Source organism: Stomoxys calcitrans, chromosome 5 (assembly GCF_963082655.1).
Source record: "Stomoxys calcitrans chromosome 5, idStoCalc2.1, whole genome shotgun sequence".
Taxonomy (NCBI): Eukaryota; Metazoa; Arthropoda; class Insecta; order Diptera; family Muscidae; genus Stomoxys; species Stomoxys calcitrans.
In genome coordinates this window covers 148284566-148303386 of record NC_081556.1, presented here as the reverse complement: position 1 = coordinate 148303386, position 18821 = coordinate 148284566, and the positions used below count along the sequence as shown (strand labels likewise).

At 37.4% G+C, this 18821-nt stretch overlaps 1 protein-coding gene across 4 annotated transcripts in view; it reads left to right on the top strand.

Annotated features, from left to right (window-relative positions):
• Positions 1–18821, top strand: part of LOC106086502 (potassium channel subfamily T member 1) — a 692064-nt gene that overhangs the window by 616657 nt on the left and 56586 nt on the right. For all 4 annotated transcript variants that reach the window (XM_059370099.1, XM_059370100.1, XM_059370101.1 and 1 more), the window contains exons 14-15: positions 9608–9850; positions 15186–15536. In XM_059370099.1, coding sequence (XP_059226082.1) covers positions 9608–9850; positions 15186–15536 — 594 coding nt within the window. The remainder of the gene's footprint in view (positions 1–9607; positions 9851–15185; positions 15537–18821) is intronic.

The window sequence follows — 18821 nt, the reverse complement described above, 5'->3', positions numbered from 1 at the left end:
ATGAACTGAAACAAGACAGACATCAAAGACTTGGATTGGTAGCCCTTGTCTAAGGAAGCTCAATATAATATATCTGCTACCCAGGCTTTCTGCAAACATCCTGAATTTGTAATGGTCCTTTGTGGCTGAGGCCACACTTGAAATTGAGTGTGCTCAGCAATTGTCTTAAATATGCCATGAAGTGGCTTCATTTAAATCGCATTTATCCGAAGCATATTGAACCAACATCAGCATCAACATCTTCATCATCGTCGTCGTCAACGTCATAAGTATGCATTGACTGAAGGCTGCCCCGTCCAATAACATCTTGTCCAATTTTCCTTTTCTTCTCGCTCGGGGAGAACCCTCCTCCGCCTTTTGAGTTTGTTTTCCTTTTCTGGGTCCTTACTCATCTGTTGACGATTAAAAAAATGGAAATTAAAGATGTAATCGTATATATCCTCCTTACTTCTCTCCTCTCGCTCACTCTCTCTCTCTCTCTCTTTCACTCTCTCCCTCTCTCAGTCAGTTCACTCGCTTGATGTTGGCATTTTTACAACCGTCATTTTGTACATTTATTTGCATACATTTGGTTCCTTGGAAAATCATAAAGTTTAAGGGCTCACTAAACTCAAAGAAAAACATACACTCAGGGAAAAATTTAGTATTTTTTTTTTTTTTTAATAATTCAATGCTCTTGTTTATGCACCACAACTATCTTCAACTTTCAATACCCTGACTTTTTAATATTGATTTTTCAATTCCACAACCATAATCCTTATGGTATTCATCTGCCCAAGTCAATCTTTTGGCCTTTTCTATGGCCTTATGTTCTCTCCCCCTTTTTTTAGTGCATTCCCATTTTGCCCTACCTATTTTATGTCACAATCATTACTTTTTAAGCACCCATTTCGGTTCACCATAAATCCATGCATCCTTCCCTCCTTATCCATGTCGTTCAATTATGAAACTCTCAACGCCTGGGAGATCCTCGCATAGTAAGTCAATGCAATAGCTGTCATAAAAAGGCAAGATGACTATTATTTTATGATGCCAAGACCATATTCACATATAAAACAAAGAATATTTAAGGCAAATAATGACTTCATATTAACTTTGAAGGAATAATATGAAACATTTAAAGAAAAAACAGTAAGTAAAAGGGTGCTAAATTCGGAAGCCACCGTGGCGCAGAGGTTAGCATGTCGGCCTATGATGCTAAACAGTCAGCTTCAAAACCAGGCGTAAACATCAGAAAAATTTCCAGCGATGGTTATCTCCTAATCTAATCTTGACTACATTTGTGAGATATCCTGTCACTTCGCTACCAATTGGAGGAGGCCCCTTATCGTTGAGCTTAAGCTTTAATCGAACTGCACTCATTGATAGGAGGGAAGTATTCCCCACCCCTTAATGGAATGCTCATGGGTAGATTTAGCATTTAGTAAGTTCGGACGGGTCGAATCTTATGTACCCTTCAACATAGATCGCATTTATCAAGTTCTTTGGCCGGTATCTCTTTAAAGGCAAACAAAGGATAATGGTTAACAAGTAAAAGCATGCGTAGTCGGCTAGGCCGAATCTTGGCTACCCACCACCATGGGTTCTACTAAAAATGTGCCCATTTTAACTAAGTTTGTATATGAGAGCCACCGTGGTGCATAGGTTAGCATGCCCGCCTATCTTGCCCAAACGCCCGGGTTCAAATCCTGCCAGCGAGAACACCTTAAAATATTTTTCAGCGGTGGTTATCCCCCCACCAAATGCTGGCAACATTTGTGAGTCATGTACAAGTTCTCAACCAAGCGGTGTCACTTTTCAGCGACACGCATTTCGGACTCGGCATAAACAGAAGGTCCCCTTATCATTGAGCTTAAATTTGAAACGGGCGGCACTCAATTGACATTGTGAGAAGTTATTTTCCCTCTAATTTGTTCCACAATGGGATGTTTGGGAAACACTAAAGCACTTTGTACAGGTTTGGTCTCGAGAAGTCATATCGGGATATCGGTACTTAGGAGGGCCTATGTCACCATATTTACCGATTCGGATAAAATTCGGCACTGATGTTCTAACTCCTAAGATTGGATTTTGGGTCAAATTTCGGCCAAATCAGATAAAAACTGAGTCTTCAAAGGGCTCAAGAACTCAAATCCAGGGATCGGTTTATATGGGAGCTATATCTGTTTCTAGACAGATTCAAATCATACTTGGCATGGATATTGGAAGTCATAACCCAAGTCTTTATACCACATTTCAGCCAAATCGGATGAAAATTAAGGCTTCTAAGGGGTCAAATCCAGGGATTAGTTTATATGGGGGCTATATCTGTTTATAGACCGATTTCGATCACCCTTGGCACGTATCTTCAATGTCCAAACTTAAACCTTTGTTCCAACTTTCCGCCAAATCGGATGGAAATTGAGGATATCTATTGGCTCAAGAAGTCATATCCGGAGATCGGTTTATAAATTTCAGCCTAATCGGATGAAAGTTGAGGTGTCTATAGGCTCAAGAAGTCAAATCCAGGGACCGGTTTATATGGGGGCTATATCCGTTTATAGACCGATTCGAATCATATTTGGCACCAATCTTGAAAATCATAACTGAAATCGGATCAATAGTGAGGCCTGTAAGGGCCCAAAAACTCATCGGGGGATCGGTTTATATGGGGGCTATATCTGTTTATAGACCGATTCGGATCTTCGGATGGATGTCATAACACAACTCTTGATTTAAAATTTCGGTCAAATCAAATGAAAATTGAGGCTCAAGAATCCAACTCAGGGGATCGGTTTGTATGGGGGCTATATCTGTTTATAGACCTAATCGGATCATACTTGGCGTGGATGCTGTAAGTCATAACCTTAGTGTTTGTTCCAAACTTAGATAAATATTTCGAGGTATTACAAACGGAACGACTAGATTAGTATATCCACATCCTATAATGGTGGGTATAAAAATTGTCATTCTTTTAGAGTCATATCAGGCTTGAATGTTGGAGACCATAGTAGAAGTCATTCAGCCAAATCGAATAAGAATTGCGCGCTATGGGAGCTAAATAAGTAAAATCGGGAGATCAGTTTATATGGGAGCTATATCAGATTACGTCTCAAACCGGCACGGCACGTATCCAAATTTGGGGTTTGATATCTAAGGGGACCTTCCCACCCCCAAAGCCCGCCAAATGGATATATAAACCAATCATGTCAATATGGGACTCAAATTAAAGGTATTTGAGACTAGAAAACGAATCTGATATTCAAATGTCGGACCAAGTTATTGTGACATCCCCCAAAATGGACAGATTTACTAACCATAACAAAATGGGGCTCAAATGAAAGGTTTTTCAAAGTAGAGCACAAATCTGTTATCAACTTGCCGTGCCTAGAGAACCGCCCCAACCCTATAAGATCCCCCCCAAATAGGACGTATTTGCTGACCTTGACAATATGGTGCTCAAATAAAAGGTATTTGAGAGTAGAGCACGAATCTAATTTTTTTCAGGACCAAATCTCTGGGTGTTCGCCCCACTCCTAATCACCCCCAAACCTGACATATTTGTCGACTATGGCACTATGAGACTCAAATGAACAACGTTTGGAAGTTGAGCACAAATATGATATCAACATTCGGGGCCAAATGTCAGAGGCCCGAACCAAACCCATAACACCCCTCATTTGATACGCCCCCTCAAATAGGGCGTATCAAATCAAATATAGTTTAGGGTGGATATTTTTCCAGGGCCCACACCTTAAAAACCCCTCAAGCTAGACATATTGGCCAAATATGGCAATACAGGGCTACAATGAAAGGTATTTTTGAGTAGAAAACTAATTTGTCAATCCAAATGTGGGACCAAGGATTTCGAGGTCTACCGCCCTACCTCCCAAATTGGACAAATTTGCCAACAATAGGAGGCTGAAATGAAGCTATTTGAAAGTATTTACGAATCTGATGTCTGTTTTAGAGACAAGTGTTTGGGGAACGCCTCATCCCATAAACTCCCCTAAAACCAGACATACTTATATACCTTTCACGGCAATATAGGGCTCAAATGAAAGATACTTGCCCTTTCGTGCAAAGGGTCTGGCTATCCCAATTCACCACCAAAACAGACATATTTATGGACCATGTCAACATGTGTCTGAAGTTAGAGAACGAATTTTATATCCACGTTCGAGGCAAAATGTTTGCGGGGTCATTCCACTCCCAAAATGTTGAGCAGAATGATTTGATTATTGAAAAGTTTCTGAAAATAATTTCCCTGATCAACAGATCCTTGGACATAGACATAGCTGCCGCTGGTTTACGTTTCGTTTCGAAAAGTGGCTACACTTTCTTGTTTACTATCATCGCTTTGCCCATATCCAATGACTGTTGAAGCTCCCGGCTATGCAGCTCATTTTTGTGGTACTTATAAAACAATCCCGTGGAATTCGCATATGTGATGCTGAAAGACCACAGAGAACGACATCCCAGTTCACCTGCAGGTCAATATCTCATTCATGAAACTTTATTTCCAAAGCTATTTCTAACATCATTGCAAATTTTCCCATGAACATGCTATTAAGGAACAGGGGCAAACTTCTAACATATCAAAAAGTGCTGTCCGATGCAAGTTTAAGCTCAGTTCCGAGTCTGAACGGCGTGCCGCAGTACGATATGTCTTTGGAGAGAAGTTTTACATGGCATAGTATTGGCAGCATTAGGAGGGGAAACCACCGCTGAAAATATTTGCTGATGGTCTCGCTAGGATTCGAACCCAGGTTTTCAGCGTCATGCTAAGCTCTGCGCTACGGTGGCCTCCGTATCCAAACTAAATCATATTCGACGCGGATGTCGAGGGTCCTGGATCATTTCACTGTGCCAAATTGCAGTGAAATCGGGGGAAAATGCTGCTTCTATGGCTCTTTGACTTCAAGTCGCCAGATAAGTCTATATGGGGGCTATATCAAAATATTATCTGATTTACACCATACTCGACACCAATATCGATGGTTCTAGGGCAACTTACTATGCTAAATTTCAGCAAAATCGGGCCTTGCGTGGCTCTAAGGCATTAAATCGGGAGATCGGTCTATAAAGGGACTATAACAAAATATAATCCCATAACTTATCACGGATGCTGAATAAGGATGGGTTTTAACCTGACGATGGCATAATACTTCTAAGGGGTAATGATCAGAATCAGCTATGTACAAATGTCGAAAGACTCTTGGAGATGGCTTATGACTGAACTCGACCTTGGAGTCAATATTAATCTTGAGAAGATTGAAATCTGCCTGTTCACGAGGAAGTCAATGGTGGTCCAATTTGATGCACCACATTTCCTTAACAGAACAATTTCGATATACAAAAAGGTCAAGTATTTAGAAGTGATCTTAGACGGGAAACTGAACTGTGAGTATCATATTCGAGAGTACCGTGAAGACTCACAGATGCTGGGCACTATGTACACTGTACATCGGACTTAAAATGGGTCCTGGTGTACAGCGATGGACAAAAAAAGTGCAATGAAAGGATAATGCACCAGGTTCAGTGTATATGTTGTCTTGACATAGGCGGGTCGTTAAGGACCACTTCTACTAGGGCACTGAAGACCATTCTAAATAGATATGTGAGGCAGCAACTGCTGTAATGAGACTTAAGGCGATGGAAGAATGCATAAAGCAGCAGGTTACACCATCACGGTATAGTCTAGTGCAATGAAAGGATTATGCATCAGGTTCAGAGAATATGTTGTCTTGGCATAGGTGGGGCGTTAGGGACCACGTCCACTAGGGCACTGAAGACCATTCTAGACTTAAAGGAATGCACATAGATGCAGTCACATTATTACGGTATAGTCGAGACGACGGTCGGAAACCTGGAAGGAATGGAAGAGGCTTCCGCTCGGATACCTGAGACGATACTTGAGTTCGAGGGCGAGACACTGATGGCAGCGGCGAAGTCTTGAATTAACTGAACTCTGGTACTGCCATCTGGTAGTTGGTGCAACACAAATGGATCAAAGCCAAAGAACAGAGTGGGCATGGGGGCCTACATTGAGAACCCAGCGACCAAGATCTGTTTCAAACTGCCTGGCCATAATAATCCTGTCGGCGGAGGTATAGGCGATCCCGGTATGAGCCTGATGGTATGCTGTTAACGCAAGGACATGGAGTGTGACCGGACAATAAACTGTCCATTTAGGCTATAATAACCAGACGATAAGGTCAAGAACAGCCTTGGAATATAAGAAGGGTAATAGCGCCTAAAGGGGAATGCACAAGCAGACGATTTGGCAGTGAAGGACAGAGGACTGCAGTCAGTAAACTTGTGTAACCTGAAGCCTATCGGGTCGACACAATCCGAGTTATAGGCATGGGCACTGTGAAATAGCGAAACGGTTGGTAAGACTGCGAAAATCCTTTGGGAAAACCCGGATCATCGGAAGACGAGGCTATTACTGAGAGGAAGAAGGACGAAGATCTGTATAGCTTTCGGTATCATACCGGGGCAAATAGGGCTATGTGCGAAATTATGCAGAATTGGCGTTGCAAGTGACACCGTGTATAGGGTATGTGTGGGAGATGATGAGACGTTGTGAAGTGGGAGAAAAAAATAAAAAAACATGCCGTGTGAGAACGGGTAGAGATATCCCTTTAAAAATTAAAATGGTTCGAGCTGAGGTATTAGCGAGATCGTGTGCAAAATTTCAAGGCCAGGCGCTTCTTGGCTATCCCCTAAAGTTGGTCAATATGGTTCGGGCTCCCAATACTTAATTTGTGGTCCGATTTTCAAAATTATTTTTCTTTTTTGCTGGATAGTGCTTAAGAACCCCTAAAAAAAGTCCGCTTGAGGTACACAATTTTTCCACTGGTTTCGGGGATATACGAGTTTAAATTTTTTGGCCGAGATCGGCTTCGTATTTTGCCATTTGCGAAGGCATTTGTGATTCGATTTTCATTTTGATGCATGATTTGGATTTGTGACACACGACTTTGCCGCAATAATTATCCACATCTGATTATGTAGTTAAACTGTTTGGAAATCAAAAAATGTGAACAATTTTTTTTTTGCATTTTTTGGTCAAAAAAACTATTTTCATTGATTGGTCTTTATTGAAACAAGTAAAAAGGCGTTAAGTTCGGCCGGGCCGAATTTTGGATACCCACAACGTCGGGTATATATGTGAACAACCTTTCTTCAAAATCCAGTGAAAAATGCATACCTTATACCCCATAGCAGCTATATAGACATATCAAATGATGTAGACCAAAGTACAAGTCATTGTTCAACCGAGAGATCGGTCTATATGGCAGCTATATCCAAATCTGATTCGATCTGAGCCAAATTGAAGACAATCATTGAAGAGCCCAACACAACTCACTGTCCCAAATTTCGGCGACATTGGACAATAAATACGCTTTTCATGGGCCCAAAACCTTAAATCAAGAGATCGGTCTATATGGCAGCTATATCCAAATCTGAACCGATCAGTGCCAAATTGAAGAAAGATGTCGAAGGGTCTAAGGCAACTCACTGACCCGAATTTCAGCAAAATCGGATAATAAATGCGGCTTTAATGGGCCTAAGACCCTAAATCTGAGGATCGGTCTATATGGCAGCTATATCAAAAACTGGACCGATCTGGGTCAAAATGACGAAACATGTCCAAGGGCTCAACACAACTCACTGTCCTAAATTTCAGCAAAATCGAATAATAAATGTGGCTTTAATGGGCCTAAGATCCTTAATCGGAGGATCGGTCTATATGGCAGCTATATCAAAAACTGGACCGATCTGGGCCAAAATGACGAAAGATGTCCAAGGGCTCAACACAACTCACTGTCCTAAATTTCAGCAAAATCGAATAATAAATGTGGCTTTAATGGGCCTAAGACCCTAAATCTGAGAATCGGTCTATATGGCAGCTATATCCAAATCTGAACCGATCTGGGCCAAAATGACCAAAGATATCGAAGGTGTGAACACAACTCACTGCCATAAATTTCAGCAAAATCGAATAATAAATGTGGCTTTTATGGGCCTAAGACCCTAAATCGGAGGATCGGTCTATATAATAGCTACATCCAAATTTGGACCGATCAGGGCGTCTGCTAAACCCATGCAAAAAATTTTTTGCACGGAGCAGCATTTGTATTTTGTTTTTTGGGGATTTTTAAAACAACAAATTCGGGCGGAATTTATTTTTGGATTTTTAATAAGACTTTTATTTACAAAATCGATATCTTTATTCGTTTTTCTCGGAATTTTTTTAGTCTTAAGTTTCGTGACGAATCTAAATGATGCATAAAAATGAAAATCGAACCACAAATGCCTTCGAAAATTGCACAATACCTAGGCAATCTCGGTCAAAATTTGAACAAAAAAAATTAAAACTCGTATATCCCCGAAACCAGTGGAACAATTTTATACCTCAAGCAGACCTTTCTGTAGCGATTTTTTTTCCAACAAAAAAGAATTTTGAAAATCGGGCCACAAAATTGTATGGCTCAAGCAGACCTTTCTGTAGCAGACCTTTCGGACCACAAATAAAGATTTGGATGCCCGATAAATTTTTCGAAATGTCCTGGTGACCAACTTTAGGCGCCTACCAAGAGGCGCCCGGATATCCAGGGTCTTAAAATTTTGCACACGATCTCGCCAACATCTCGGTTCTAATCAATATCTCTACCCGTTCTCACACGGAATATTTTTACAAGTCTTTTCGATTTTCTCCCACTGTGCGGTGAAGCATTTTTCGGCTTTCGCAGCTAACACACACCGCTAACAGTAGCGACACAATACCAGATTTGAACCGACTTATGGGCATAGAATGGAGAACAATTAGGGCTTTTGTTTGAATCACAGAATTTCTGATTTTCTTTTTCTAGAGGTCAATTTTATGTATGTAGAGTGCACAACATGTCGATTACTGGCTTATGTGTATGTCCATAATGTCATGGGGTGGATTAATATCTGCACCCTCTTTTCAAACTGACCTTACCCAACCTAACATCATTTTCCACATCAACTGATACAGGGATAATGAAATTTCTTCAAGCTTGAAGCTCATTCATTAGTTAACATATGCCAAAAACCAAAATAAGAATAAGAAATAACAAAACGATAAACATCAACAACAACAACACCACCACAAACACCAACTACAATAATACATTCAATACACCAACAACAACAATGGCAACAATCAATATAAGCAAAAACACAAAACATTCGAATGCATTAACAATAACCAACACCATGAATAATATTTATTAGCAATACATGCGTACATACATGACGAACCAACATACATGAGTATTTTGTATGATAATAAGAGTCCCCCCCCGCCCACAATTTACATATACAGTACATATGTGATAAGATTAACAATAGCGTGTGTGTGTGTGTGTGTGCGTGTGCGTACGTATATCTAGCTCAATATTAGTTCAATATTAACATAATAAACGACAACAAAAACAACAAAAATATATATCACATATATATATATATATGAAAATATTAATAACAGCATCTGCTACTAATACTACTACAACTACTACAGCAATCAATCTGTATGAAAATGTCTATCCAACAATATTAATAACAACAACAATAACAACATCCATTAATACAGCAACAACAACATCATCATCATCATCGCACACGGTCCCCATACCATCCGTTTGTGTACGTGTGCCCCATAGTACTAGTTATGATGCGGTGGGGGGTGGCCCCGACCTCTCCGCCGCAGCCGCTGGCGCGTTAACCACCACTAACACCACCACCACCAACACCACCATTATCACCACAACCACCATGAATATGCCCACCATAGAACGGCATAGCTCCGAATGTGATTTTACAACACTGTTTGTGCGTGAGTGTAACACCAACATCATTTGAAATCCAACAATATGCCCCCTCCCCTACAGCCCCACCCCCTGAAAAGAAGTCTCCCAAATACGCCCCCCACCCAACTCCAAAATTGACCCATAATTTAACTTTTATAAATAGAGGAAAATTAGCATATGTTTATTTATAGCAAAAACTAAATCAAAAAACTCTTAATAGTTGCTGCTACCTTTCTTGTTTGAATTGAGTCTTGTGTTCGTTCGTTCGTTCGTTAATTCGTTACTTCGCTCGTAATTGTATTCAACTTAGAGTTGAAGCGTTAATTTGCCTTGTTTCACGGTTTAGAACATAGTCTTCCCCTCCCAACCCATAGCATACCTTTAGTTCCCTACAAAAAAGGATTAGAGCATTGTAGTAAACACTCACTCTTCTCCATACTTAGCGTGTTTTTTTTCAAACATTTTATTCTCTTATATATTGTTGGGTAACTGTAGAAGAAGGAGATGATGACAAACATTAATCACCACACTCAAAAACCACAAACATTCATAATTCATACCTTAATGCTGCTAACCTGCGCTCATTTGATGTTCTCATCATATTTCGTTATTCACTCATACCTTACCTCTCTCTTTTCCGCACATACTACTATTTGTCTTCCACAAAATATGATCACCCACATTTGTTGTTGTCTTATAACCATTTCATTCTGTCTCACAAAGCATGCATGTAGCTCACAGTGAAAATTGTCTTCTATGTTTCTCTTTCTGTATCTCTTTTATGAAAGCGGTTATGTCAATGTTAAAACATACATCCTTGGAGGGTAAACTGGAGTTTCATTAAATAAAATTATTAATTTATCAGCCAATTTAAACTAAGAAAATTACAAAATTATTATTTCGAAAAAATTTAAAAAATAAAACAATATTCGAAAAAAGCAAATTTATAGAAAAACTTTTGACCAAAGTTTTATAGAAAACCTTTGGACCAAAGTTTGGTAGAAAAATGAAGGCCAGCGTTTTTTTTTGGAAAAAAATTATAACAAAAATTGGACCATTTTTTTTAAATAATTTTGAAAATTTATTTTCAAAAATTTACAAAAAAATGCCGTCCAAAGAATGGAAGAATTTGGAAAAAAAATTTATAGAAAGAATTTCGAAAAATTTTTGTAGAAAAAATTTCTATTCAATTTTTCATATAAAAAACTTCAACCAAATTTCTTTAAAAATCGACCAACATTTTTGAAGAAAAAATTTCAAACAAAATTTTTTCAGTAAAATTTGAACCAACTTTTCTAAAGCAAACATTTAGAAAAAATCGACAAAACTATTTTTGACCAAATCTTATATATAAAAATCAATTTTTGTTTGTGTGTTCCTTATATAAAACCTACCAAACACATATTTAAACCAATCACGACAATATGGGACGCAAATGAAAGGTATTTAGGATAAGAAAACGTATCTGATATCCAATTGGCGTGTTAGGGGGACCACCCAAAACACCCCTAAATCGGACATATTTACCGACCTTGGCAATATGGGACTCAAATGAAAGGTATTGGCAAGTAGAATGCGAATCTGACATCTAAATGTGGGACCAAGAGTCTGAGGGGCCGCGCCTCCCCAAAAACACCCCCCAAAAGGACAAATTTACGACGATAGCAATATGGGTCTCAAATGAAAGGTCTTTGGGAGTAAAGCACAAATCTGATATCAATATTCGGGAAAAGTGTCTATGGGGCCACCCCAGCCCCATAACACCACCCAAATAGGAAGTATTTGCTGACCATTGGAATATAAGACTCAAATAAGAGGATTTTTAGAGTAGAACACGAATCCGATAAAAATTTTCAAGGCCAACTCACCTAGTGGCCGCCCATTACCCAAAAACACCCCCCAAGCCGGTCATGTTTGACGACTATGGAAAAATGGAGCTCAACTGAAGAGTATTTGGGATTAGACCATGAATCTGACATCAACATTCGGGACCAACTGTCTAGGGGACGTCCCACCACCATAAAAACCCCCAAAGTAGGACGTGTTTGCTTACCAAGACAATTTGGGTCTTCAAGACAGTTGAGCTCGATGTTCATATTTTTTAGGGCCCATATCCCAAACCGGATATTTTTGCTGGACTTTTCAATAAGGGGTTTAAGTGAATGGTATTTGAGATTTGGAAACGAATTTGATATCCAATTTTGAGGCCAATAGCAATATGGGGTTCACAAATATGAGAATAGAGCACGTTGCTGATATATCATCAGGGCTTAGCGATTGGGGGACCCCCTCACTCCCTAAAACACTCCTAAATCGGGCATATTTACCCATCATGTCAATGTGGGGCTTAAATGAAAGGAATTGAGAGGTAGAGCAAGAATTGATACCCACTTTCAGGAACAATTTTCTGGGGGTCTACCCCTTTCTCAAAATACCCCACAAAGAGCAATTTTTTACTCACCATCGCAGTATGAGGTTTAAATAAATGGTATTTGAGAGAAGAGCACTTTCCTGATATTTTTTTCAGGGCCAAGTGTCTAAGAGACCACCTCACCCCCGATATTTTGCAAAACTGTTTTTCAAACGATATACAATATTATTTTTGTAGCATGGCAAATAAATATTCCAATAAATAAATATTCCAAGGAAAATTTTGTCAACAGGTCAACACATCCACATTAACAAGTTTTTATATCAAATTTTTCTACCAATTTATTTGAAGAAAATAGTTTAACCTAGTTTTTTTATAGAAAAAAATCTTCACTAAATTTTTTATAGAAAAAGCTTGTGACCAAATATTTTTGATAAACACATTTTTTTTAAATTTTTTTGAGAAAAAAAATTTGGCACTACATATTTTTACAGAAAATATTTTTACCAAATATTTTTATAGAAAAACTTTTATACTAAATTTTTTATAGAAAAAAATTCTGACCTAATTTTCTTTACAGAAAAAACATATCACCAAAATTTAAGAAAAAAATATTAATTAACCAATTTTTTTAAAGAAAAAAATAATGGCCACTTTGTTTCTTAACGAAAGAGAATTTGACCAATTTTTTTTACAATCAACCAACACGCATGGGATATGCAGTGCATTGCGTACAAGGATAGGAGAGGGGAAAGAGGGAGTAGTGTCTATTGACATTTGCTTTGAATTTTTGAATGTCGAAAGTAGCGGGAAAAACATGCGCCGGAAGTCGATTCCACATACGAACCGTCCTTGCGAAAAAAGAAATCTCTCAGTAGTGCATGGTGCGATCAGCTGGCCAAACGATTACCAGCCGGTGTGCGCTTCTAGAAAATCTTGTATTTCTGACCAACAACCTCAAGTCAGGAATCAAAAGACTAATTTCCCAAGAAGACACACCGTGAAAGAATGGTTAGAACAGCGCCATACAACCCACATTTCAACGATGCTCAAGGGAAACAATAGAATTGGATACCCTTCCATCTCCAATAAACCCCAACGCCCGTCACGGTCAAGCAGCTCCAAGGATGATTTTGAAGACCAAATTTTTTTTATAGAAAAAATTATTCATCAAAAAGTTGCCAATAAAAGGTCGAATAAAACAATTCAATTTAATTTGATAGAAAAAATTTGAAAAAAATTTTTTACAGAAAAAATTTTACATAAAATTATTTTATAGAAAAAAATTTTATATGAAATTTTTTTTACAAAAAATTTTGACCAAATTTAAAGCAAAGAAATTTGTGACCAAATTTTTTTGAGGAATTCATTTTTTACCAAATTTTTTGAGGAAAAAAATTTTCACTAAATTTTTTTAAGAAGAAAAAATTTTTTGCAAAATATTTTTATAGAAAAAAAATTTTTTATGGAAAAAATTTTATATGAAATTTTTTTATAGAAAAATTTTACATGAAATTTTTTTTATGAAAAAAAATTTATATGAAATGTTTTTATAGAAAAAATTTTATATGAAATTTTTTTATAGAAAAAAATTTTTATATGAAATTTTTTTATAGAAAAAATTTTATATGAAATTTTTTTATAGAAATAATTTTCAATTAAATTTGAAAAAAAATAAAAATTACCAAATTTTCTTACAGAAAAAAATTTAGGCCCCTTGTTTTTTAAAGAAAATGAATTTCACCAAATTATTTTTAAAAAATTGGAACAAAAAAATTAAAAAAAAAAAAAATTAACTTAATTTTTTTTTTTTTTTTTTTTGTAGAAAAAAGTTTTGAACACACAAATCTTATAGACATTTTTTTTATAGAAAATAGTTTTTTCTATCTTAAAAAAAAGAAAAATTTCTTCAAAATTTCTTGTAAATCCTTGAGAATCTTTAACATTCTCAGAGTTTTCAACTTTAACATTGACAGAACTCTACCTTTCTAACCTTAAAGTTTTTTCTACTAATGTTTTTCAGGCTTTGGAAATGAAATGCTATTTTTCCCAACATTAAAATTGTGCAACTTTTCCCATATATACATCCTTTTTTATAGAGAATTCTCTTATCAACCTATTCTCGACTAATTGATGTTTTTATAGCTGTTTTTTGTTGTTGTTAGTTTTTTTATATGTAAATCATTTCCTTTCATCACTGTATTTTAGTGTATCACTCTCATGGTTCACATGGCTTTGAGTTTAGTTGAGACATAGACATATCCGTTGCAATTTTTAGCATGTCAGTTTCCGGTTTCCTTTTGCCCTTTTGTCTACCGGCATTTGCTTCCGTTTAGTAAAATGTCAAAAGTTTTTTCACCATCCTCTTGTTGCTAACTTATCTCCAAGTAACTTCATTTTTAATCATGTTTAGACCTTTGTGTTTAATTTAGCAAATCATGCCCTTGTTTTTAGTAGCTTACATGGGGTGTTTGTAGTTTTTTTTTAGTAAAAATAGAAATGTAGCTTGATTTGGGTGTAGCATGGCTAAGGAAATGGTGTTGTAAGATTGCGTTTTGGCTTGCGTTCTGTTAACTTTTCCCCCCTCCAGAAATTTCTTGTCAACTTTAAATGATTGTGAATTTAACATCTCCATGTCACCATCCATCTCGAAATCACTCACTTACCCTCAACCTCAACACTAACAGAAACCCAAACACCAATTCACCCAAATTGAATTGAATTTTTGTTGCTTTGGCTGTAAAGATTTCAATTACGATTTTTTGGTGTAGATATGAAATGAAAAACTAAATCAATTTTCTTCTGCTCACAAATTGCATGTTTTGGTTCTTTTGTTTGTTTTCTTACTTAGAGTAGGTTTTTTTCGGAATTTTCTTCTTTAAACTTTGTGATGGAATTAATTCAAGTAATTGTTTTCTTATCTTTTCCCTTATTTTTTGTCTCCCCTCTTCTGTATGTGATCTATGGTTTTTTTCGTCTTTTTAACATAGCATCGGATAATCCTACATCTGTGATAATCTCAGATTCCAAACAGAATCTCAAAGATACTGCGGTAACATCGACTAATGCAACGCAAACACCTGCAGCAACGACTACAACCACTGTCACAACCACCATCCCCTTGGGTCTGGGCGGCGGAGGCGGCCTTGGCGGCGGGGGTGGTGGTGCTAGTTCTTTACATGGTAGCTTAGGAAATACTTTGGGCATAGGTGGTGGTAGTTCGGGCTGCGGTGGCGGTCTGACCATAGGCACCACCTCACTGACCACAGGCAATCACTTGGATGTGCCGCAATCGGGTAATCCCAATTTGTTGAGTCCGGATATTCTGAATCAGAGAAGAGGTAAGTGAAAAAGTGAAAGCAAAAGAAAAACAAACATATGGGCTATTCCATAAAAATCATAATCATATTTATATAAAATGCAAATTTTTAATTTAAAAATTTTACACATAAAAATATTTTTGTTATAATCATAGTCATTACTATTTTCTAAGATTTTAATTTTTTGTTTTTAAAAGAATTTTACTAATTTCGTATTAAAATTTAAATTTTTTTTCTAATTTCGAAGCTGACCAATGCTTGATCATCAGTCCGATGATCTCTTTTCTGCTTATCAGACTGATGATAAAGTTTTGGTCAGCTTCGAAATCTCGATGTCCGTAGCCTGCCCAATGCATTTATAGCACACCACATTGCCTTAACCTTCTAAAAAGGCATTTCATTTTGCTTTCTATGTTAAAAAGAATCAAAATCAATGCCTATTGGTTTCAACTGGACAAAGAAATCTAACACCATAATAAAGTAAATAATAATAAAAATTAAAAAAAATATATTGGGTTGCCCAAAAAGTAATTGCGGATTTTTAAAAGAAAGTAAATGCATTTTTAATAATACTTAGAATGAACTTTAATCAAATATACTTTTTTACACTTTTTTTCAAAAGCAAGCTAAAAGTAACGGCTGATAACTGATGGAAGAAAGGATGCAATTACAGAGTCACAAGCTGTGAAAAAATTTGTCAACGCCGACTATATGAAAAATCCGCAATTACTTTTTGGGCAACCCCTTATAAAAAAAATTTAGTTAAATGAAACAACAACAAGTAAAAAGGCATTAAGTTAGGCTGGGCTGTACTTCGGATACCCCCAAATTTCACAAATTTCAGGGAAATCGGATAAAAAATAAAGCTTTTATGGCTTTCAGACTCTTTATCAGGAGATCGGTCTGTATGGCAGCTATATCTAAATATAATCCGATCCGAACCATATTTGGGACGGATGTTGGGAGACATAAAACTACCCACTTTTTAAAATTTCAGCGAAATCGGATAAAAAATAAAGCTTTTATGAGCTTCAGACCCTTAATCGGGAGATCGGTCTATATGACAGCTATATCTAAATGTAGTCCGACCTCAACCGTATTAAGTTCGGATATTGGGAGACTCAAATTTCAGCGAAATCGTGTAATGAATAAAGCTTTTATGGGTTTCGGGTCCTTTATCGGCAGATCGATGTATATGGTAGCTATATCTAAATACAGTCCGATCTGAACCATATTTGAGTCCTATGTCGGAAGGCCTAAAATTACTCACCGTTCCAAATTTCGGCAAAATTCGGATAAAAAATAAAACTTTTATGGGCTTCAGACCCTTAATCGGGAGATCGGTCTATATGACAGCTCTATCTAGTTTTAGTCCGATCTGAACCATATTTAGGTCGGATGTTGGGAGGCTCAAAACAACTCACTGTTTCAAATTTAAGCGAAATCGGGTCAAAAATAAACTTTTATGGGCTTCGGGCCCTTTATCGGAAGATCGGTCTATATGGCAGCTATATCTAAATATAGTCCGATCTAACCCATATTTGAGTCCTATGTCGAGAGGCCTAAAACTACTCACCGTTCCAAATTTCAGCGAAATCGGATAAAAAATAAAGCTTTTGTGGGCTTCAGACCCTTAATCGGGAGATCGGTCTATATGGCAGCTATACATATATACATATATAGTTATCCCATAGACCGGACTTCTAATCTTAGTCCCCAAGGCAGATTTCTTGCCTGATTCGCTGAAACTGTTACTTGTATATTAATTCTTGAGATCTGAACAAAATATGATCTAGACTAGCCCCTGTTAAGATATAACTACGGATGTAGTAGGGTCTTCACTTCTTGAGCTTCTAGAGGGCGCAATTTTTATCCGATTAATTTGGTTGAAATCGGTCCATAACCTGATGTAGCTGTCGTATAAACCGATCTGGGGTCTTGACTTCTGGAGCCTCTAGAGGGTGCAAATCCCATCCGACTTATCTGAAATGTTGCTTGACATGTTTCGTTATGACTTCCAATAACTGTGCCAAATATGGATTAGATCAGTTCATAACCTGATAAAGCTGCCAAATAAACCGATCTAGCATCTTGACTTCTTGAGCCCCTAGAGGGCGCAATTCTTATCCGATTTGACTGAAATCTAGCACGACGAGTTTTGTTACAACTTCCAATAACTGTGCTAAGTATGGTTGAAATCGGTCCATAACCTGGTATAGTTGTCATATAAACTGATCTGGGGTCTTGACTTCTGGAGCCTCTGGAGGGCGCAATTCCCATCTGAATTAGCTGAAATTTTGCATGACGTGTTTCGATATGACTTCCAATTACTGTGCCAAATATGGTTTAAATCGGTTCATAACCTGATATAGCAGCCATATAAATCAATCTTGGATCTTGACTTCTTGAGCTACTAGAGGGCGCAATTTTTATCCGATTAAACTGAATTTTTACACATATCGTTTAAGTATGACATCCAATAACTGTGCCAATTTTGGTTGAAATCGGTCCATAACCTGATATAGCTGTCATATAAACCGATCTGGGGTCTTGTCTTCTGGAGCCTCTAGAGGGCGCAAATCCCATCCGACTAAGCTGAAATTTAGCATGACATGTTTCGTTATGACCTCCAATAACTGTGCCAAATATGGTTTAAATCGGTTCATAACCTGATATAGCTGCCATATAAACCGATCTTGGATCTTGACTTCTTGAGCTTCTAGAGGGCGCAGTTCTTCTCCGATTTGACTGAAATCTAGCATGATGTATTTTGTTACAACTTCCAAAACCTGTGCAAAGTTTGGTTGAAATCGGTCCATAACCTGATAGAGCTGCTCTATAATCTAATCTGGGGTCTTGACTTCTTGAGCCACTAAAGGGCGCAATTCTCATCCGATTTGGCTGAAATTTTGCATGAGGTGTTTTATTATGACTTCCAATAACTGTGCCCAATAACTGTCCATGTATTCTTGTGTTCAAGGTACAGGTCGCATTTTTTGTCCGATTGTTACAAAATTTTACAAATGCCATTTTTTTGGCCCAAGGTCAAACGCCATTGATTTTGAACAAAATCGGTTCAGATTTGGATAGAGCTCCTATATATATCTTTCAACCGATATGGCCTTTTAAGACTGCAGAATCTTCATTTGACTCATATATGTGCAAAATTTCATTAAAATCGGGCCAGATTTGGATATAGCTCCCATATATATATTTCAACCGATATGGCCTTTTAAGACTGTAGAAGCCACAAACTTGGTCCAATCTTAACATAATTTTATATGAGGTGTTTTAATTGACGTCCCC